Raw genomic sequence first — 24236 nt, 5'->3', positions numbered from 1 at the left:
TTGGCAATCTCTCTGGCCAGAGTTTCTGTACTAGCTCATAAGTGCTTAACTCTAGGACCAGAAACAAAGGTTTGCATTCACAATTGGAGATAAGGTGTACTACGCAAATATCCCTGAGAAGGGGAGTATGTTGAGTTAAAGTCTCTCTAATGTGTAAATGATTGATTGGAGATAAAATGTCAATAGGAAGACCTGGAAAAAAAAAAAAAAAAAAGAGTGCCAGGGACAGGAAGTAGATGCCAGGGTAGACTGGGGCATGCTGAACAAAAGCTTTGGTCACTTCACAATTTCCCCCAGAGAGAACTCTAAATCAGTCCCAAGATCAATGACTGATCAAAGATAAGAATTTGAGAACTGGACAAAACCAAAATAAAGGCCCTTATGGGAACACCTACCAATTGAGTGAGCCATTTTACCGGAAGTCTAAACCTTTCTTTTTCCCTTAGCTCATTTTAGAGAAGGGAAATTTTAGAGAAGAGTTTGGGGCTACCTGTATTTTGTATACTATTACATTTCACATATATATTTTTTCTATGGTTGTCATAAAGTAATGAGAATTATAAGGAACTTTATTTTTATTTTTATTTTTTTAAATAAATTTATTTTTTATTGGTGTTCAATTTACCAACATACAGAATAACATCCAGTGCTCATCCCGTCAAGTGCCCCCCTCAGTGCCCGTCACCCATTCACCCCCACTCCCCGCCCTCCTCCCCTTCCACCACCCCTAGTTCGTTTCCCAGAGTTAGGAGTCTTTATGTTCTGTCTCCCTTTCTGATATTTCCCACACATTTCTTCTCCCTTCCCTTATATTCCTATAAGGAACTTTAGTTATAATCATAAAATATACTGAGTACCTAAAAAGCATGACAAGTCAGCTTCACTAGAGCCATATGATGTGTTTTTTTTTTTTTTTAATTGGCAAGAATACTTCTTGATCAAAACTATTCACTATTATAGATCTATTTAATGGCCCAGGAATCTCAGTTTGGAAACTACAATTCAAGGGGAAATGTAGGGAGCAAGATGGAGTCACTCATGTCAAGCAGTGACATAAGCAGCCAAGGAAGGATGTTGTAGCTAAGACCAGATATCACCCAAACCAGCACAGACTGGCAGTACTAAAGACTAATAATCAGGAAGGCCATGGGTTTCTGGATGAACCAAGAGCTGATCATTACTGGAACCAGGAGAGGCCTGCAAAGGCCCAAGACTGATTAAGCTCCTTTAAACAGAGGATTTCTGGATCAAACTGTCAGACTCTGCAGACACTGACCCTTCCACTTCTGACGGTCTTTGAAAGGCAATTGTCGCTCCAGGCCCGGCCTGATTGATCTTAAACATAACAGAGATTCTCCACTGCTTGAACAGAATAAGCAGTATGAGCTGAGAGCTGACCTAGACTGGACCGAGGCCTCACCTTAACTGTGCTCTCAGGGACTGACCTCCATTTGGTTCGTTAACTTCTTGCCCCCTGTTATAGCTTCTCTGCTGTGTGACTTTGTATTGTACTTTGTTTTGTGTGATGTGTGTGAAGCTAAGTTAAATGCGTGATGACAAATGTCATTCTGTTTGGAATCCTGACATTGTGGAAAGACAGAACTCATGTAGAGAACTTTATAGTGTGCTTGCGGCAGGGAAGAAAAAAAACAAAACCTCAACTTACAAATAAATGAAGAAAATCTATTCATGTGTGAGTATTCCCTGATTTCTCCTATCCCTATTTCTGCACAATTCATATTTCCAGCTTTCACAGTGGGGGATTTCTTTCCTTTTGGGATGGATTGTTAGAATGAAGAGAGAAGCCAGATCAGAATGACTGGGGCCAAGGGAAAAACCATGCCAGAAAAAGTGCACTGATCTATAAAGAGCCAAGGGGAGAGTGTGAAGAGAGAGAAAAGCAGTTAGGTTTTGGCGTGTTGGGAGTTTGGGAGTTCAGAATGTCATTGCCTCGACAGCAATTAGAGACTGTGAGAGAATTGAGGTATAAAGGAAGGTATTAAAAAGAAAACCACTGTACAGTGGAGTCACTTATGTTAAGGGCCCATGTCAGCAAACCAAGATTTAATACTAACCTAATTGTATATTATATATCCCCAGGAATATAACCTTTAACCAGTCAATGCGGAATTTCCTGGTCAGCACTAGGAAATTTTCCAACAGATCCCTTCCATTTCCCTTAGGAAAGCAACCTTGCCTAAAACAATGCATTCTTTGCTAATAATTTCTGCTGTTAGGCTCCCTCTCTACTTTTTTTTAAAGAGATTTTATTTATTTATTCATGAGAGATGCAGAGAGAGAGAGAGAGACAGAGCCATAGGCAGAGGAAGAAGCAGGCTCCATACCAGGGAGCCCGATGTGGGACTGGATCAGACACTCAACCACTGAGCCACCCAGGTGTCCCTTCCTCTCTACTTTTAAAAACCTTTCCTTTTCTGTAGCTCGAGGGAGCTCTTCTCTATTTGCTAGATGGTATGCTGCCTGATTCACAAATTGCTTAATAGAGTCAATTTGATCTTTTAAATTACCCAGTTGAATTTTTGTTGTTTAACAAAAGGAGACCTGAGAACTATTGTCAAGAGTTTTGAACTGGTGCTGCTGTGATTTTTCTTTGAAACACAAAGTGGAAATTGGAATTATTTTAAAAGTTCCTTGTAGGTGGCATTCTGTGGTCCTGTAGAAACTGAGCTACATGGGGACCCAGGATGATTATGGTCACAAAAAAATTTTCATGAGATATTATCATCACTGCAAGAAAACAGAAATAACCAAAAATGCCTAACAATAGGGGATCAGATATGCTAACTATAATATATAAACATGATAAGAGAAAGTATGGGATTACAGATTGATGGTGGGTTTGGGAAGGAGGCCATTAGAAGTCTCACTTCCAGTATTCTCCTATTTCTAATACTCTTTAGAAATAAATCACTAAATCCCAGCTCTGCCACTAAAAACCTCTCAATTTCCTCATTTATACATTAAGAATAATTATATCTAAATTGTAGGGTTGTTGTGAGGATTAAATAAAATAACATATGTGTAAAATTCTTAATGAGGTGCATGACTCATTGTAGACATAGTAGCCATCATTATGCAATATTATCATTAAAAACAATAAGTACGGGGATATCTGGGTGGCTCAGCGGTTTAGCACCTGCCTTAGGCCCAGGGCGTGATCCTGGAGTCCCGTGATCGAGTCCCACGTAGGGCTCCCTGCATGGAGCCTGCTTCTCCTTCTGCCTGTGTCTCTGCTTCTCTCTCTATATATCTCTCATGAATAAATAAAATCTTTTAATAATAAAAAAATAATAATAAGTACGGGGACACCTGGGTTGCTCAGTGGTTGAGTGTCTGCCTTTGGTCCAGGGCGTGATCCCAGGATTGGGGATTAAGTCCCACATCTCGCTCCTTGCAGGGAGCCTGCTTCTCCTTCAGCCTATGTCTCTGCCTCTCTCTCACTGTGTCTCTCATGATAAATAAATAAAATCTTTAGTAGAAAAATAAGTATGTGTGTTAAATCAGTGTGAAAAGAATATATATGCAAGCAATTAAATTAAAAAACATAAAATTCTCATGTTTGCAGATTGGCAAGGTTGTAAAGTACATTTAGAATGATTGAGGTTAGCTCATCTACTTTCATTGCTGCCCACGAAAAAAGAGCGAGCTCAGGTGGAAGAACAGTGATTTAAAATGAATATAAAAGAACCTAGCATTATAAAATGCCAAAGAAATCTATAAAAAAAATTAAAACATTTTCCACTAGAGATTAAAAAGATAATTATGTTGGTTTCTCATTTATTTCCTTGATTACCATGGTCAAAGGTAATTTATATCTGGCTTTGATAAGTGTTCTTTGCCTTGAGGGATTTTTCCTTTCTAATTGTGTTTGTTTAGGTTAATAGAAAATGAATTTGCATTCCTTGAACTCCTACCAATTGAAGGTGAGTTGATGACTCAGAAGAATGCTTCACAGTTGGGGAAAATCCCTTTGGAATTTAAAAGACGCTAGGAATAATCCAAAAAGTAAATAATCCGTGGAAGAGTTAACTGTCCAGGAATTCGATAATCTCCTACATCTCTCCCCTCACCTTTCAAGTAAAAATACCCATAACATAGTAGCCAGGGATCCAATATGTGAAATTTGGGGAAGATACCACTCTTCGATCCTGGTATCACATATGGTACCTTTCTTCACAGTTCCTTTTTATATTATACTACATTATACCAAGTGTATTATGTTATATCACAATTAAGATAGGGTTATATTTTATAATTATTTTAATGCCTTTTTATATGGCTTTCTGGACTCAATAGAATTGTGAAAATCCTATGTTTGGAGTAGATGTTCCAAGGATTCTTGCTGCAGTTGCAGAAAGTGAGGACATTTGCTAGAGCCTTCAGGTTCCTCTCATCTCACACTAAATGGCAAGGAAAAGTTCACAGCAAGTGAGGGACAAGAGAAGAGGAAGACTTGTTATTTTTTGCTTGTTGGTTATTTATCTCAATCTGGTTAAGTTTCCTGAGTCCTAATAAAAAAACACAGGGGCGCCTGGGTGGTTCAGTCAGTTGAGCATCTGCTTTCAGTTCAGGTCATGATCCCAAGGTCCTGGGATCTAGCTCTGCATCGGGCTTTTTGTTTAGCGGGGAGCCTGCTTCTCCCTCTCCCTCTGCCTACTGCTCCACCTACTTCTGATCTCTCTGTCAAATAAATAAATAAATATAATCTTAAAAAAAATAAAGTATGGACATATTATTTAAAAGTTTCAAAGAGGTACGAATACAGTTAGACATGAAAATCCTCTGTGACTGCTCCTCCCCATCCAATTTCATTCCATTCTCCAGAAATAACCACTATGCACAATTTGATGTTATACATTTCTATGCATTTGCATACATGTAGAGCCATCAATAAGGAAACAGTTAAATAAATTACAATACACCCATCCTGCAAGATACTGCATAGCAGTTTTTTTTTTCTTAAGATTTTATTTATTTATTCATGAAAGACACACAGAGAGAGAGACAGATATAGGCAGAGGGAGAAGCAGGTTCCATGCGGAAGCCTGATGTGGGACTTGGTCCTGGGACTCCAGGATCATGCCCTGAGCCAAAGGGAGACGCTCAACTACTGAGCCAACCAGGCGTCCCAACATAGCAGTTTAAAAAACGAACAAAACATAGCCATAAATGATCTGATATGTAATAAACCCAGAGTGTATTATTTTCTCATTCATTCATGGCCTATTCATTTTCTCATTCATTCCTTCATCATGGCTATACTGCGATCTACTTACTATTGACACCATTTATGATACAAAAAAAAAAAAAAAACAACTGCAATATTCCGAAACATGCCTTTTCATGTCCTGTGTGAATATTTCTCTAGTACAGATAAGCAGAAGTGGAATTACAGGTTCAAAGGACATTTGCATTGAAAAGTTTAATCAATCCTGTCAAAATTGCCTTTTAAAAGTCTTTACCATTTTACAGTCCCTCCAATTGTATTTAAGCATATCCTCTTACTCTCCAATAAATCCTTACTTACATTGGATATTATCTAGTTCTTCAATTTTTGTTACATCTCACTGTTTGGGAATCTCATTGTTTTAATTTGTATTTCTCTAATTTTAGTGAAACAGATAATATTTTATATGTTCATTGGTCATTTATATATTTTTGTATATTTCTCATTCTTCTACATAGAGGAGGGGCTGTATTTTTCTTTTTGATTTGAAGGAACTCTTTTTTTTTTTTTTAAAGATTTGATTTATTCATGAGAGACACAGAGAGAGCACAGAGAGAGAGGCAGAGACATAGGCAGAGGCAGGTTCCCCACAGAGAGCCTGATGTGGGACTCCATCCAGGAACTCCAGGATCTTGACCAGAGCCAAAGGCAGACATTCAACCTTTGAGTACTTAGGTGACCCTGTAGAAAGTCTTTAAAATCCTAAATATTAATCTTTACCTATCATGCAACTTGCAAAATATTTTCTCCTGTTTCCCTTTTGAAATTTAGCTCTGTTTATGGTTGTTGCCAGCAAATTAAAAGTAGTACCCTCTACTTTTTTCAAATTCCTTATAACACTATTATTATTATTTTACATTTTATTCTTAAGTAATCTTTATACCCAATGTGGGGCTTGAACCCACAACCCTGAGATCAAGAGTTGCATGCTCTACCAACTGAGCTAGCCAGGCATCCCCACTATTACTTCTGTTAACAACATAGAAGGTGAGAAAAAGTTTGAGGTGCTTTCTTTTCAATTAAGGTATTTCAGCTATTGTTTTCTGGGAGTTGTTTTTCTTAGAAGCAATTGCCTTTTCTAACAAGGATTAAAGGGCAGAGAAGATTCAAGAGATAAGGAATTAAACATGGAACAGGAAAGTAGAGGAGCTTTTCAGTTCCTTTTAATTATTTTGTTACTGTACAGACGTCAGACAAGACCATGTGCTAATATATAAACAAAAAAGACATTCTATGGCCAATTATCTTTTGGATTGCCTATAATTGGATAGGTTTTATATTATATCTTACTGCATAATGTCCAGATTATTTTTAAAAATTACTTTACTTGTAATAGTAGATTGAGCTTTTTTAAATCGATACTTGATCCCTATAATAAAAAGGTGGTATAGTCATCACTGCTGTCTAATTCCAGAACATTTTCATTATCCCCCAGAAGAAACCCTATACCCATTATCCATCAATTCCCCAGCCCCTGGAAACCACTAATCTATTTTGTGCCTCTATGTATTTGCCTATTCTAGACATTGCATATAAATGAGATCATATGATACAAGGTCTGGTTTCTTTCACTTAACAACATATTTTTTAAAGATTTTATTTATTTATTTGAGAGACCGAGAGACAGAGACAGAGAGGAAGGGGGGCAGAGGCAGAGGGAGAAGCAGATTTCCTGCTGAGCAATGAGCCAGATGCAGGTCTCTATCCCAGGACCCTGGGATCATGATCTGAGCCAAAGAAAGATGCTTAACTGACTGAAACATCCATGAACCCCTCACTTAGCATATTATTTTTAGGGTTCATCCATGTTGTAGCATGTATCAATACTTTATTCCTTTCTCTTCCTTTAAAAAATTTTTCTTACCTTTAAAAAATTTTAGTATAATATACGTAACATAAAATTTATCAATTTAAAATTTTTTAATTTATTTATTCATGACAGACACACACAGAGAGAGGCAGAGACACAGGCAAAGGGAGAAGCAGGCTCGATCCAGGGTCTCCAGGATCAGACCCCAGGCCGAAGGTGGCACTAAACCGCTGTACCACCAGGGCTGCCCAAAATTTATCATTTTAACCTTTTTTTTTTAAAAATTTTATTTATTTATTCATGAGAGACACACAGAGAGAGAGAGGCAGAGACACAGGCAGAGGGAGAAGCAGGCTCCATGCAGGAAGCCCGACGTGGGACTCAATCCCGGGTCTTCAGGATCACGCCCTGGGCCGAAGGCAGTGCTAAACTGCTGAGCCACCTGGGCTGCCCATTAACCATTTTTAAGTGTACCGGTCAAGGGCATTAAGTACATTCACAATGTTGTACAATCATCATCCCCATTCCTCTGCAGAACTTTTTCATCATCCCAAACTGAATCTCTGTCCCTATTAAACAATAATTACACATTCCTTAAATCTCTATTCTACTTTGTCTCTATGAATTTGACTACTCTCGGTACATCATATAAATGGAATCATACAATAGTTGTCCTTTTGTTTCTGCCTTATTTCACTTAGCATATTGCCTTCAAAGTTCATCTGCACTTTGCTTATATCAGAATGTCATTTTTTATGGCTGACTAATATTCCATTGTATGGCTAAACCACATTTTATTTATCCATTCATCTGTTGATGGATATTTGGGTGTTCATACTTTTTGAGTATTATGAATAATGCTATTAACATTCATGTACACATTTTTGCATGACCATATGTTTTCAATTCTCTTAGGTAGTAGAGACAGGTGGGGCTGTAGAGGAATTTGATGAGTAGTCAACATTGCTCAGCAATTGATCATGACTGAGAGAAGGACAATGATCACTGGGACTCTGTGTCTCCTTTGAGGAAAGCTTGAGGATGTTTTTAGTTGTGTAGAGGATGCTTGTATCTTGTTAAATAAAAGCATAAAGTTGTTACAGTCTTCCTTTGGAAATTTAAATATAGGTAGAAGGGTGCAAATGGATGCTAAGTAGCCAAATGGATGAACTGTGCTGGTTACCAAGCTGTTGTCTCAGATTCAACTCACCTTTCTAAACTCTACTTTGTAAGAGATAGAAACCTACTTTGTGAGTATAGAACCCTAATTGATATACATAGAGAGTATCAGTCAAATTTCTCAGGCAATGAGTGATCACTTATAACTTTATGTTCAAACTGAATTATTTGGGCTCTATGATAATTAAACATAACATAATAGAGAAGAAATTATGTTTTAAATGGTTACCCATTTTCCAAGCAGAGCTCTTCTTTCTTCAAATACCTACAATAAATAAAAAGAACAGAATGATTTTATATTTCATGGTTCAAAATACCCATTATAAGAAAGATATCATTGAAGTATCAATAAATAAAAACTGACAGTCTTTGCATTATACCAACTGAGTATAAAAAGACAGATTTCATTCCTGAGAGGGTACGTTGGAGGTGATATTGTTTTTGTTTCTCCATGTGGAATTATTCATCTTAAAGAAAAAATAACCCTTTTTTTAAAGGCAAGAAATAAGAAAAGAAAGGAATTGTAAAGTGAAATCAATTTTAGAATTTGAAAGAAGGTGAAAAAAACTGACAAAGGAAAAACAGGAAAATGGAGATCCTCCTCCCCCAAATATCAATACTCTGAGAACCCGTGAAATTTATGAATGAGCAGCTCTGTTTTTATATTTCGATGTGTATTTATATCATGGGTGCAACACTGATATGTTTGTAGGATTAGAAGTTTATATATGTGTACCTCTGGACATACAACTCAGTGTTTATCTGTATAGGTTTGTTATTATATACAGGTTAGAACAGAAACCATGTCTTATTCATCTTTACATCTTCACTGTACAATATAACGCATATTACAGGTACTCACGTTTGCTAGATTGAATGAATGTGGCTGTGATAAGGAATATCCTTATGAATGTATTGGCGCAATGTGACTAGATTTATGTATTAGTGCAGAGGTATTTTTCTGAGCATCAGTCACATGTGTGTTTGAATGAATGAGGAAAGGAGACTGATGTGAGAATGTTTGGCAGAGGAGGGAGTTATGAGGAGAGGAAGCAAGAGAGAGTCAGGAACAGATGTGACTGTCTCTCTCGCGCCCACATTCACCCCCTCTGTCAGCTTTCACAATTGGGATTGATGTTTTTTCCCTTCCTTTTAGCACTGCCTAAGTGCTCTAGTGTTGTAAGAATGTTCCCACTTGGAGAGTTGCTTAGGCCCATTTCTTCTCTTTTTTTGTGGAGGAGGATGAGGAGCTGGTTTTATGCTTCTAACAGATAATGCTTTCCTTCCTTTTTTAGACTCTCAAACTTTAGTTTCAAAGGGCATACAAGGGATGTCTGGGTGGCTCAGTGGCTGAGCGCCTGCCTTCAGTCCAGGGTGTGATCCTGAAGTCCTGAGATCAAGTCCCGCATCAGGCCTCATGCATGGAGCCTGCTTCTCTCTCTGCCTATGTCTCTGCCTCTCTCTCTCTGTCTCTCATGAATAAATAAATAAAATCTTTTTTTAAAAAAGCTATTTAAAAAGGCATACAAAATGGGAATTGAAATAATTGCTTCAACAACCATCTAAGGCCATGAAATGGCATTTTTGCTCCCGGCCGGAGAATCTCATATATCACAGGTAGACACTTGATAGACTTTAGAGAAGAATGCCCTTCTCCCTTTCCCCCTATTAGTCCTCCCCTGGGCTATTAGGACCCTCAAATAATGGCAACAGATAAACTTGGGATTTCTGAATGAAAACAGAAGATAACCTATAGAACACAGAAGATTTTAAAATCTGGATTCAAATATTTCCTCAACTCTTGCCCTCTAACCAAAGCCTGTCAATCATCTGTTACCTGACTCCAGTCAACAGCACCAGCACTTCTCTGATACCCAGGGATCTAGCTCCTCCCAACTCATATTCCATTTATAGCCCGCATTCCACTTGGGCTTTACAGGGTTTACCATGGCTCTTTAGTTGTTTCTAGTCATTTTATTTTCCCATGCGGATTACAACCACTTTCTCCATAATCTGTCCAGGTTGCAAGGCAGGCCCTCAATAAACATCTGCTGATTGAACAACAACAAAAAAGCTTCAAAAGTCATAGAATTTTAGAGCTAAAAGGAATTCTTGAGATCTTTTCAATTTCCTTATTTTAGAGAGGACAAGCAGAGGCTCAAAGGCTTACATTTATAAATTTTATTTTACTTTTTTAAAGATTTTATTTATTCATAAGAGACACAGAGAGGAAAAAAAAAAAAGAGAGAGACACAGAGAGAGAGGCAGAGACACAGGCAGAGGAAGAAGCCGGCTCCAAGCAGGAAGTCCAACGTGGGACTTGATCCCGGGTCTCCAGGATCACACCCTGAGCTGAAGGCGGCGCTAAACCGATGAGCCATCGGGCTGCCCTAAATTTTAAAAATCACTGGTACAGTTGGCTGTCTGTTCAGCTCAACCCTACCGTGTTTCTCACTATAACTGTGGTCTTCCCTATTCTGACTTCCAGCCCTACATTTGAACTGCTGGGAAGAAGAAAATGTTACCACAACCTCCTTTCAAAAGGCAGATAAGGTGACCATCATAGTGCCCAGTGACAATATGGGGCATTGGAAACAAAGGGGCACTGATTTGAAGGGGAGAGAAGATAGTCAGCAAGAAGGTAGCAGGAAGGGGCACCTTTGGCTCAGGTCATGATCCTGGGGTCCTGGGATTGAGTCCTGCATCCAGCTCCCTGCAGGGAGCTTCTCCCTCTACCTATGTCTCTGCCTCTTTCTCTGTGTCTCTCACAAATAAATAAATAAAATCTTAAAAAAAAAAAAAGAAGGTAGCAGGAAAGGAATGGAGTGGGAGGTAGGGAGTGTTACTTAGGCTAACTAACACAGTAGTCTTTTTTTTTTTTTTAGAGGACAGAGTCGGGGAGAGGGAGAGAGAGAATCTTAAACAGGCTCCATGCCCAGTGCAGAGCTTGACGTGGAGCTCGCCCTCATATCCCTGAGACAATGATCTGAGCCGAAACCAAGAGTCAGATGTTTAACCAACTAAGCCACCCAGGCATCCCTTAAAACAAGTCTTTAGAGAGCCAATGACCAAGTCGAAGCAGGTCTAAGCAAATCCACTTCTTACAAAGGCATCTAGATCCAAATAGAAACTGATGGAAGTCGGGGGGCAGGGGGGAGGAATACCACTAGACAAGCTCAGTTCTGGCTCTGACTCGACCCTTGCAAGAAATAGAATTTGGGACACACTATTTATCAGGTGTTCAGTCAGTCTTATATTCTCTGGTTTAGAGTTAGTCTAAAGACTTGCAAATGAGGTTTGTCCTCTTAAAGAGCTGAAAAACAAAGTATTGATTCAAAATAGAAATATTAAAATGGATCATCTTTCCTCCCAGAGCCCTGCAGTTTGTTTATATCACAGTTTATTCAGAGCCTGCTGTTAAGTCAAAATCCTACGGTTGTTATTTTAGTCTGTTGACACTGCAGTTACATATTTCACCATGCGACATCATTACAGTGTAGGAGTGAAACATTTAGGGGCTCCTAAATTATGAGTGATGGATGGTAACTAGGTGCTTTTTCTCAGAACACCTTTTAACATGTAACTGTACTACATCTCGAAAAAGAAATGTTGGCTACTTTCAATTAAAACACTAGATGACGGGCCACCTAGGTGGCTCAGTGGTTGAGCCTCTGCCTTTGGGTCAGGGCATGATCCTGGAGTCCTGGGATTGAGTCCCACACTGGGCTTCCTACATGGAGCCTGCTTCTCCCTTTGCCTATGTCTCTGCCTCTCTCTCTCTATGTCTCTCATGAATAAATAAATAAAATCTTAAAAAAAAATAAAACACTAGATGGCAAAGAAATGCATACTTTAAAAACACTCTTCTCTCAAAATTCATAATGCCCAAGTTATTTTGAAATCTGTCACATTTGGCTATGCTGATCATACTATCTTTTAAGGCATGTGAATTTGAATTCAATCTCTGTGCTAAAGGCCTGCTGCAAAGTTAAATTCCTGTACCCGGTGAAGCATCAAATGTTGTATGGAAGTGTTGAATTACTACATTGTACACCTGAAACTAATATTACCCTCTATGTTAACTAACTAGAACTTAAGTAAAAACTTAAAATACTGTGACCCTTTTTAAATCTAAAATAGTTGCATAGTTTACATTTTACTACAGAATCGAACAAAGACACAATTGAAATGAGAACAGAAAACAGGACCTCAAAATTACACCGATCATTGGTGACATTTAAATGCCCTGTTTTACAAGTATAGAAAAACCCTTGACATTATTTATGCATAGACACCTTCTGGCCAGCTGCATCCTTGGCATCTATTTTTAATACATTTTACACAGAATATTAGATCTGGAAGCAACCTCCAAGGTAATCTGATCCAACATAACTCATTTTATAAAGGAGGATGGTAAAGCCCAGAGAAAGGAAGTGACTTATTCAAGTCATGTAGGAAATTATCACTGTTCTGGAACCAGAGTTTCCAATTCCCAGAATTATTGTTATCTCCTTACTCTTATTTGTATCATTTTTAGATTGTTTTAAAATTTGGAGTTTTAGAAATTTTATTGCACTATGTAAAGTAAAAAATGAAAGCTTTCTTCTTACAGGACCACCTCCCCCATTGCCATCTAACTCTTTGGGGAAAACCATGATTAATAGTTTGGCATTGGAGCACCTGACTGGTTCAGTCAGTAGAGCATGTGACTCTTGATCTGGGGGTTGTGAGTTTGAACCTTACATTAAGTAGAGATTACTTAAAAAAAATAATTTGGTCTACCCATATACAAATTTTATGTGTGTCTATGTACATCTGCACATTTATATGTATGTGTGTGTGTGTGTGTGTGTGTGTGTATACATGCAGATATTTAAATGTTAAACGTTTGATTCTTGATTTCAGCTCAAGTCATGATCTCAGGGTTGTGGGATCATGCCCCAGGTCAGGCTCCTCACTCAGCAGGGAGCCTAGTTAAGATTCCCTCTCTCTCTGCCTACCCCATAACAAATAAATCTTTTTTAAAAATAGAGAGGTCTAGGGATCCCTGGGTGGCGCAGCGGTCTGGCGCCTGCCTTTGGCCCAGGGCACGATCCTGGAGACCCGGGATCGAATCCCACGTCAGGCTCCCGGTGCATGGAGCCTGCTTCTCCCTCTGCCTCTCTCTCTCTCTCTCTCTCTCTCTCTCTGTATGACTATCGTAGATTAAAAAAAAAAAAAATAGAGAGGTCTAAAGAACAAAATAAATATTATCTCAAGAAATTATCATTTTGAGACAAAAACTATTAAAAAACCAAGATGAGATAATGTAATGCTTGCTGTGATCTATTGCCCAGGATTTACTCACCCACCTGTTGGGAGTGATGTTGACTGTCAGCCATGAGCTTGAGAGCTCTGCTTTGTTCCAGGTTAGGCCCTTCCATGGGACAGCTAACATCTACTGAATAGTCAGCATAGAAGTATATTTTTTATTATTTACTTATTTATTTAAATAATCTCTACACCCAGTGTGGGGCTCAAACTCACAACCCTGAGATCAAGAGTCAGATGCTGCACCAACTAAGCCAGCCAGATCCCCCAATGTAGAAGTATACAGGCAGGTGGCTACAGGGCCAGGCCTCAGACCTATGGCCTTCTCTCTCTTCCTCCCTCCTTCTCCCCTCACCCACCTCCCCCTTTTTCCCTTCCTTTCCCTGGTGCTGATCCGAGAGCCCTCCACAATCAATGCTCTACACACTAATCTCAAAGTCTGAGTCTCTAGTAAGCCAACCTGCAATGGGCAATCAGGCAATTAAGATACTTTTTTTCTCCGCAGCTGCTAAATCGACCAAGACTTCTAATTTTTCAAAGATAATTTCTGAAAATCAAGGCACCCAACAAATATGTATTTTGATTCAAGTCACTTTTTCACATATGTGTAAAACCTTCACAATTCTATGAGAAAACAGATTTCAAAACCAAACACTGAAGCTTTTTGGTAGGGGAAAGCAGAGAAGCTGTTAGATAAACTGTTGTGAGTGCCAAGAACATTAACAAACAGGTGCTCAATAAACAGTTGTTGAGCTGAATAAAAAAATACTTTCTCAATAAACTTGCAGCGTTTGTGCTCATGGCCAGATGAAGGCTGAATTTCTGTCTCTCATTCTCTGCCTTTCCTTTTGTTTCTCCTGGTCCCTCCTCTTAGTCTATGTATCATTCTTCTTTTCTCATTTCTTTTATCTTTTTCCTTTTCAGTCTCTCTCCCTTTTATTTCTCACTATTACGAGGGCTACACTAATATCTCTCTCCTCAAAATTGCTAATGTTTCATATCAGAGAGTAGAAACAGAAAAGTGCTGAACAGGAGGGGTCAGGACTGATGCTCTTGTTTTGCCAGGGTGGTAGCATATCTACTCACTTTCAAGGCCGAGGCTCAAATTCAAACTAAGGAAGGAGGGATTTAGAGACTAGAAGGAGAGAGACAGTGAAGGAAGTCCCAGGGAGGATGGCTGAATTCTGACTCCATCTTTTGGAACTATGTCAGGCATGGAAAATGCAGAGAGAAAAGATAGAATCACAGCTCTTAACACATTACAGTCGAGTGGGAAAGTTGGTAAACAGTGATGAGAGCAAAGAGAAGCAAGCAGGAGGAGGCTCTCCCAAGAAAATGACATTTGAGTTGGCTAGTAGGGGAGGCATCAAGGGGAGCAAAAGAGTGGAGGTGTGAGAGACCAGGGCTCATCTGGAAGCCACTTAATTGGCCTGAGCATAGGACAGAAGGAAGCAGTGGCAGGGCTTGGAACTGAGAGGTTAGCTGAGGTCAACTTACAAAAGATCCTCATTGCTAGGTGTAGTGATTTGGTATTTACTCTGTGGAGCAGGGTCTGTTATCAGTTTCACACTGTAGGATTCACTTGGTATTTTATTTTTAAATTTTATTTATGTTACTTTTTTTTATTTTGATATTTTAGAAAAATCATTCTGGGGCCAGACTAGAAGATGGATTGGTAGGAATTGAGGCAATGAAACCAGTTGGGAGTTACAGCAGTGCATTAGGCAAAGGGTTATGAGAGTATATGAACCAATGATGTGAAGCTGGAGGCATATGTAAATAAATGCAGGAAAGGGGCCCAGATGAAGAGGAAGACTTCTAGAACTTGAAAATGAATTAGATGGGGGACACCCGGGTGGCTCAATTGGTTAAGTATCTGCATTTGCTCAGATCATGATCTTGGAGTCCTGGGATCGAACCCCACATCCCTAGTCAGCAAGGAATCTACTTCTCCCTCTGCCACTCCCCCTACTTGTACTCTCTTGCCCTCTCTCTGTCAAATAAATAAAATCTTTAAAAAAAATGAATTGGATGTGGAAGTGAGGAGTGAGGGGGTACTGGTAGACACACCTCTTTGGGCCTCCCTCTTATACTCCTAAATATCTTGGAATACTAAGGGTGCAAGGTCTTCATTGTTCTTTCCTTGGGACCATTTTTCCAAGGTACATTTGGAGTAAGACAACCTTGAGTAATGAGATACTATCTCTCTTTGGGGCCAACGGTGGGCTTGCTTACTGCTTAGTATAAAAGCAGTGGATTCCCTGGGCTCACTGTTTCTTAGTTGTGATGTAAACCCATGGTGTGTGTAGTATTTTTTTGGGCCTTCTGGAGCACTCTTGTGAGAAAAGGCAGGCAAGAAGAACCAATGCAAATGTGGTGCTCCTGCTGCTTGCTGCACTGTAACAGAGATTTTTGTCTCTGACCCAAGAATCTTGTGTTTTCCTGTGAAAGAGTAGTGTCTTCTATGCCATAAGTAACAGACTAAGTTATTAGCATGTAAATTGGGGAAAACCAATCCAGAGCTGGCATGGAGAAGGATAATTTCTGGCTTGAGTGACTTGGTGTAAAGTGATGCCTTTTACCAGAAGGAGGAACTGGTGTATAGGAGCAAGATAATCAAGTCAGTTTTATTGATGTTGATTGTATTTTACTGACAACTAGGTGTGGTCCTTGTAATAGGTATTGACTATAGGAGCTCACTGACCTGTTGGTAAATTCTGCCCTTAAGTGAAGTACGATTAGAAATCCCCAGAGGTTGGCCAGTCTCACACACCAGCATGATACTCAGCTTCCCATCTCTGCAGTCCTTTGGTGCATTCTATTAGTGATTTCCCGGAATGCAGGTAGGAAATAAACTTCTTAGGCGTAGCTGAGTAATGTTAGTATCAATTGAGATTTATTCATTTTATTTGGTTAAATATGCAGCATTATCCAGTAACTGAAACTCTAGCAAGAAAATCTTTTTTGAGAACTCCTCACAGACAACCCTTTCCTCTCTCATTCCTGATGGTTCCAACAGAGAATCAGTGATGGAAGAGAAAAGCATTTGGGATGAAAGAGAGAAGAGCAGTGACAGTAGATATGGATGAGGAAAGAACAAATCTAACACATTTTCATCATGGGCAGGGATCCTGTCTACTGCCAGCCTTGCCCACATAGCAAGGGCTCAACTAAGTTTTTTTTTAATTCTCCATTTGCTTCTTTTTTCCCTGAAGACTTTTTTTTTTCATGAGGGACACTGGGAAAGGCAGAGACACAGACGGAGGGAGAAACAGGTTCCTCAAGGGGAGCCCGATGTGGGACTTTATCCTGGGACTCTGGGACCACACCCTGAGCCGAAGACAGATGCTCAACCACTGAGCCACCCAGGCATCCCTCCATTTGCTTTTTAATCAATTACAACAATCCTAAACAATTCTTGTTCATATTTTGATAAATAACATTTTAATACTTTTTTTTTTCTTTAAGGCATGGATGCAATGGATAAAATGGCTCCAGTCACTTACCCGATCATTCAAAAGCTGATGGTTTAGGGGTGTCCAGGTACTCATCTTTGTCTGCATTTTGGGACCATCTATGCATTTTGGAGGTGCAAATGCCATCATAAAATAACTGAATATCCTTCCATAAGAAAAATCATACCTATCAGAAGAAATGAATCATGTAATCTTCAGAATATTGAAAGCACTAACACCACACCATCTTTTAGTATGTTGACAGAGAGAATTGGGGGGAAGAACATTTACTGGGAGCATTTTATAGGTCAGGCACTTTATATCCATGCTAAAAGTTCATAACAATTTGAAGAGTTGGTAGGTTTTAGCTCATTTTATGTATGGAAAAAATGAAGCTCATTGAAGTTACATACCCTGCCTAAGTTTATACAGACAGTAGGTTGTGGAATTAGAAATCATACCAGATCTGTTTAAATCACTCCTACCTAGAATATACTGTACTGGCCAGAAATAAGTATTTTAATTTATAAAATCATAGTGCGACAGAAAGCACTCTATCCCAGTCCCTTGTGTCTTTCTTCCTCCCCTCTTTCTGATATCTAAGTAATAAGGGTTCTAGCTTGATACCATATTTAAGAAGTAGAATGGTGTAATGGACAAAGCTAAGCCTTTAGAGATGGATAGATTTGGTTTTACTAGGGGAAATGTGCTGTTTTTTAAATGCCCACTATAGGTCTACATTCATTTAATTAAAACACTTTAATTCTCATGAAGAATTACTTTGCCCTCAGTGCTTAAAATCTACTCATTTGGTTAATCAAGGTGGCCTCCTCTTCCTCAGCCAAGACATGGTTATGAGACCAAGCTAGGCCAGTTGGACTGACACTGGCTCATCCTTATTGGACGGCTGAGGTCGTTGTTCACAGTAGCACTGATGTTCTGTCAAATTGCTCCTGCTACCTTACCCCTCAGAAGCCCCTTGTCCCTTCTTGCTCATTTCGTGAGCTACCTGACATCCTTGCAATAAATTTCCTCTTTCTGCTTATTTATTTACATTGCAAACATTACATTTGCTAACATTAAAAATTATAAAACTTTTAACCTTATACAGGTTTGATCTTGGCTCTAAAACCTACTAGCTGTATAATGTTTTGCAAATTATTCAGTCTATCTGAGCATTTAAACTATTTGCATCTACCTCCAACCACTGTTTCAAAGACTGGAGAAAATGGGTCCAGCAGAAGGCCTGACAAATGGATGGTCTCAATAACTAGTAACTTCCCTGTAACCTTTCCTAGAACTTTCTGTCATTTACAGGGTGCCTCAAAACCTATTAGAGAGCCATAACAAAATATTTAAAGTGGAAAACATTTAAAACGGGTTGATGATAGTTTCAATATATATCTTCAGAGTATCTGCTTTCTTCTGCCTTCCTTCCTCTCTGAAGGTGGGTTTCTATCAGAAGGCAGTGGTCGTGACCAAGAGAGCCAGGGCTTGCCTGCCTGTTCTTTCTTTTTTTTAAGATTTTATTTATTCATTCATGAGAGACAGAGAGAGAGAGGCAGAGACATAGGCAGAGGGAGAAGCAGGCTCCTTGCGGGGAGCCCCATGCAAGACTCAATCCCAGAACCTGGGGATCACAACCTGAGCCAAAGACAGACGTTCAACCACTGAGACGTTCAACCTTGCCTGCCTGTTCTATGGGCTCCAAAGACTACTCTACAGAAGAAAAAACTAGACAATTAAACACACACACACACACACACACACACACACACACACACACACACATTACTTTTTGGCTGATATGGGATTTCCCCGAAAGCTAGATCTGAAATCTTTGAGGCTCTCACTTGACAGGTAATATTCTCTCTTGGGTTTGAGTTATAGCAGAAGATAAAGCCAATGTTTGAAAACTACAGGGGCATCATTACACAATTCCCTCTTGGCAGTTGCCTCCTGCCACCACTCCACTGGTATAAAGAAGACTCACATCAGCACTCACATTTTCCCCAACCTCTAACAGTTAATTATCTGAGTCACATGTGAGCCAACTTGCAAAAGGTATAAGAAATTATTTCATTACAGTTTTGTTAATTGGCAGCTATAAAAGTACGTGCGAGTGGGCAAGTTAAAGATACAAAGCATGGTCTTTGAGCCTAGATCTGCTCAGTTAAAAAATCACCTATTTCTTTTTGTTTTGCATTGTTCTTACTTATGTTTGACCTTTTTTCTCTTTAAAACAGTTGTTGTTTTTAATCTTTTTTTTTTGAGGGTCATAAAGCTCTTGGAGAACATGATGAAAGCTATAAATCCTTTCCCTAGAAAAATGCACGTTAACACAAAATTTTGCTTAGCCCAGGTGAAAAACTCCTGCTGTAAGCTGAGAACTTTTCAGTTTGTGTAGGAAACAAGCTAGGCACAATTTCTGAATGAAGACAAAATAGCTTCTCTTGAGCTTCCCTAAGGTCCTGCACTGGCTGTTTTCCTTTTCCTGGTTCCTAAAAGCTAGAAATTATTTGATTAGCCTTTCTTCAATCAACTTGGTTTTCAGGAGATGGGGCTGGCCAGGAGAAACAGCTCTCTTGGTAATACAGTTCTGCTGAAGCATTCAAATGGGGCTGTCCTGCCCTTGCCTTCGTCATTATTCTTTTGTGGGTTTTTTCCTCCTCTTCCCATTCCAGAAGATGTGCAGTGTACATACCTGCATGTACACACATGTTCACAGCACACTCAGGATTATTACAAAGACAGAATTTTTATATAACATACACAAGAAATAACTGTCCCCACTTTTTGTCACCAAGACAAAGCAAGCTGTCTTCCTCTCCTTCCACATAGAAAGCTTGCTCCTGTTTTTTGTGTGACCTCTTTCCTCTTTAATGGCTGTCCCTGAATGCTGATCTTTAATTTTCCTTTAAATGAAAAGGAAAAAAGAGGGTCTTTGGCCTTAACCCCCAAGGTATGGTTCTAGTTCCACATTCAACAGCAAGGATGGGTCCTCTGGTGAAGTTTCAGGGGTTACAAACCTCCAATCTCATTTTCAGACCCACACTGTCACCATTATTTGACTTTACTAAGGACCTACTAGTCCTGTGTTAGGGGTACAAATATGAGTCTTTGCTTTAATAAAGCATGCAGTCTACTGGAAGAAAGGTTTTAAAAAAATATTTTATTTATTTATTCATAGAGACAGAGAGAGAGAGAGGCAGAGACACAGGCAGAGGGAGAAGCAGGCATCATACAGAGAGCCTGACGTGGGACTTGATCCAGGGTCTCCAGGATCAAGCCCTGGCCTGCAGGCGGCGCTAAACCGCTGTGCCACCGGGGCTGCCCTTTTTTTTTTTTTTTTTTTTTTTTACAAAAAATGTATATATTTAAGGTGTACAATTTGATGTTTTGATATATGTATCAATTTGATATATGTATCAATGTAATCATTGTGAAATTATTACAATCAAGGTATTTAACAGATCCATCACCTCTCATAGTTAGCATTTGTGTATGTTGAACACATGAGAGCTACTCTTAGTTTTCTTTGTTTTTTTTTTTTAAGATTTTATTTATTTATTTATTTGACAGAGAGTGAGAGGGCACAAGCAGGGGGAATAGCAAAATGAGAGGGGGAAGCAGACTCCCCACTGAGCAGGGAGCCCAATGTGCGATTTGATCCTAGGATCATGCCCTGAGCTGAAGGCAGATGCTTAACTGCCTGAGCCACCCAGGCACTCCTCTCTCTTATTAGTTTTCAAGTATAAAACATATTATTAATTACAGTCACCATGCTAGACATTAGATCTCCAAAACTTATTCATCTTATAACTGAAAGTTTGTACCCTTTAATCAATGTCTCCCTACATCCCCTAGCCCCTGGAAACCACCATTCTACTAAGGGAAATATTTTTTTTTAAAGACCAGTTGAGAGCAGCCCAGGTGGCTCAGCGGGTTAGCACCGCCTTCAGCCCAGGGCGTGATCCTGGAGTCCCGAGATTGAGTCCCATGTCAGGCTCCCTGCATGGAGCCTGCTTCTCCCTCTGCCTGTGTCTCTCATGAATAAATAGATAAAATCTTAAAAAAAAAAAAAAAAAAAGAACAAGTTGAGGGATGCTTGGGTGGCTCAGTCGGTTAAGCATCTGCTTTCAGCTGCTTTCATGATCTCACAGTCCTGGGATCAGGGTTCCTTCTTAGCAGGGAATGTGCTTCTCCTTCTTCCTCTTTCTCTGCCCCAACCCTGCTTGTGCTCTCTCTCTCTCTCTAATAAATAAATAGAATCTTAAAAAAAAAAAAAAAAGACCAGTTGATTGTACCGCTTTTCAGCTCAAAAACCTTCAGAGGCTCTCTGATGGCTACAACATAACCAGACTCCTTAGCATGGAAGTCTAGGTCCACTATGAGTTTACCTCAATCTACCTTTTCAGCCTCATCCCACTCTTTCTCCTCAATCTACCTTTTCAGCCTCATCCCACTCTTTCTCCCTTCACGCACTATCCACCCAGACACACGGAACTTTGGTACAAAACAACTAGTACAGAACTCTGATGCTTCTTTGCTCATGTGGTTTTCTTACATTGCTCACCTGAATCCTAATCCCAGCACTACATAATCGGTGCTCAAATATTTGTTAAATCAACTGACTGAATGAACACAATAGTGGAGAAGAAGCAGTTTAAAGATTAAAACTAATACAAAGGTAGGATAAAACTCAGAACATTATGAATTGAACACTGGAATTAAACTCAGGATTATTGGATTTTTAATTTGGAATTAACAGACCAAAATAGGATTGAGTTTCTCTGCCAACACACATCGTGCATTGCCTTATCATCAGAGAAGGAAATAATATTATCAGAAAATTATCAGGAAACAAGGTATGGTTAGATTTCAACCATATATATAAGATGAATTCATCTTATATTCAACTAATTAGAGCAAAGCAAAAACTACACTAGATCCAAAGAGCTAGTGTCTGATAGGCACAGAAATAATTAACTGTTGTTAATTTCGTAAGTATGAAGCATCTGGCACTTAAATTGCAGCTGAAAGGGAGCAAAATGTAATCCCCAGGAGCACTAACAAGATTTGTGAGAGGCCCAGGAGAATCTCAGAGTGGAGCTCTGTAAAGAGTCTCCATCTTTTTCATGCACTGCCCACTGCTCTCACCTCTTTCAGCTCACCTCCCTCTTCAAGCCTCAAGCGCTGGTGTTGCCATGGCAGCTTTTTCTTTGACTCTGTCCAGCCCCCACCCTTCCTTCCAGTAGTCCAATCACCATCTATAGATCCTTTCTCTGGCATACGGGGTCTCTTAGGCAACAATGTGTGGTCTCTTGATTGGTCAAGAGATTCAGGAGGGCTGGCTCCAAAATTGGGCACACGGAGAAAATTAAAAAAGCCCGAGTGCCAAGAGGGTGGGAGGGGCTGCAATCTCCCAATATAATGCCGCAAGAAAGATGCGTCCAATCTGGACACTTAGAAGCACTGACAAACACTCAAGACATATTTGTGTTCCAAATGAGGGCAACCTACTGAGCATGCCCAATTACATTTCTCTGGCCATTCCCGAGCTCCAAAATGTAAATTCCACTTTTCCGGGTTTTAAGAGTGGCCAACAGGTAAAAGAGGGTGGGAGGGAAAAAACAACAACTCGAGACTAGTTCAGTAAAAGAATAGCACCTGCAGCAGGAAGTGGAAGGACATGGGGAAATTGCCTAACTGACAAACTCACAAATGCTTCAACGTGAATTTCAGCAGGAATTCGGGCTGACTGACAGATACACCAGGGAACCAGCAGATGGCATGGCTTAATAAGAATAACTCCAAATTTGGAAAATTTTACAGACCGGGCTCATTTAAAATTCTTGAGCACCCATCATATAATTAGGGGCAGAGTGAGAACATAAGGATAAAAAAGATGAGAAAGACTGGAAAATGCAATGTGTAAATAACTAATATAAGACCCACATTGTTAACTGTTGTTGATAGAACTACAAACAAGTACTGGAGAACCACCAAAAATTCAAAATTCCAGACGGAGCTTCTTTGGTACATATAAAGGAGTTCCTGTGGGCAGCAGGTAACAACAAAAAGAAAAAAAACAAAAAATCCCCAAACTTCACTATCTTATGCTTCCAAAAACAGATAAGAATATGCTCTCCTCCCAACTTCAGTGTAAACCTATGTTTCATAGTTTTGAGATAGGCAGCATTTGTATATCTCCAACTTGAAAAAGGAAAGTGAAGCTCATAGAGATTGTTGCTTTCCTTGAGTTAACAAAGGATCTGTACTTGGCCAAACTGAAATTGGAACCTAGGTTGTCTGAATTCCAGCCCAGTGGTTTTTCCACACGATCAGGTTGTATGTAAACGAATAAACAAAGCCTTTGGTGGGGGATGGAGATCTGAGGGAGGTAGTAGATACAACGCTAAATTACCATGTACAGTATTACCAGTTAACATTTATGCTTTCAAAACGAGTTCATCCAGAAAGAGACCTGTTTTAACAACATGCTGCTTGAGTGCTATGTCTCTCTGTGAAGTTCCCACTCATTAAAGACTTTCTATTGGGGGTTATAACATTAAATGAAAGGGATATGGGATAAAAGAAACCATCTCACTTTATCCCTGTTGAATTTCAGTAATTTTACACCTGAAAATAAGTGCCATGTCGACTCTCCTCTCAACCAGCACCCTCTGGGTGTCCTCTGGTCCAGCACCTCTTCCATCTAACTGCAGATGCTCCCTTTGCCCTGATCTGAAGTGACATCAGTCAATGTTCATAGTGAGCACACCAGCTTAAAGTCTGAAATACTTCAAACATAACAATTTAGAGACTACATAAGAAATACCCTTTATCCCCATCAAAAATTTAAAAAATATTAACATTTGCTTTGTGTGTGATTAACGGTTGAAGCCCCTTTTGTACACTTTCCAGATCTCATTATCCTCCTGCCTTTCTAGAGGTAACCACTATCTATGGATTGGTGTGTAGCCTACTTGCCCATTTTTTATGCTTTCTATATATACATGTTTGGTCTCATAAACAATACAGCCAGGTGTTTTAAAAGAGATACCATAATTTACCTATCTCATAGTTCGCTTTTTTTCTTTGTAGTTCGCTTTTTTCAACGTTATATTTCTGAGATATAAACATGTTGATACATGCACTGATAATTTCTACATCACTCCCACCCTTCCATGTGAGAGCTATGATATGTCCTATGTCTGACAGTTTTCACAGA

The 24236-nt window shown here is 39.4% G+C and overlaps 1 protein-coding gene across 8 annotated transcripts in view; it reads right to left on the bottom strand.

The window, feature by feature from the left end:
* The window catches only part of FBXO16 (F-box protein 16), a 58466-nt gene extending 35882 nt beyond the window's left edge, over positions 1 to 22584 (bottom strand). For 2 of the 8 annotated variants that reach the window (XM_038573715.1, XM_038573719.1), the window contains exons 1-2: positions 22163 to 22572; positions 8467 to 8502 (exon numbers count right to left, since the gene is read on the bottom strand). In XM_038573715.1, the coding sequence (XP_038429643.1) occupies positions 8467 to 8502; positions 22163 to 22294 (168 nt within the window). In that variant the 5' untranslated portion in view covers positions 22295 to 22572. Of the gene's footprint in view, positions 1 to 8466; positions 8503 to 17053; positions 17190 to 22162 lie in introns of all 8 variants that reach the window. The other 6 variants (XM_038573721.1, XM_038573722.1, XM_038573717.1 and 3 more) reach the window with 5 other exon arrangements.
* Positions 22585 to 24236: the final 1652 nt, after the last annotated feature.

This window comes from Canis lupus, chromosome 25 (genome assembly GCF_011100685.1).
Source record: "Canis lupus familiaris isolate Mischka breed German Shepherd chromosome 25, alternate assembly UU_Cfam_GSD_1.0, whole genome shotgun sequence".
Taxonomy (NCBI): Eukaryota; Metazoa; Chordata; class Mammalia; order Carnivora; family Canidae; genus Canis; species Canis lupus.
The sequence above is the reverse complement of the archived record's forward strand: the minus strand, read 5'-3'. Positions and strand labels throughout refer to the sequence as shown.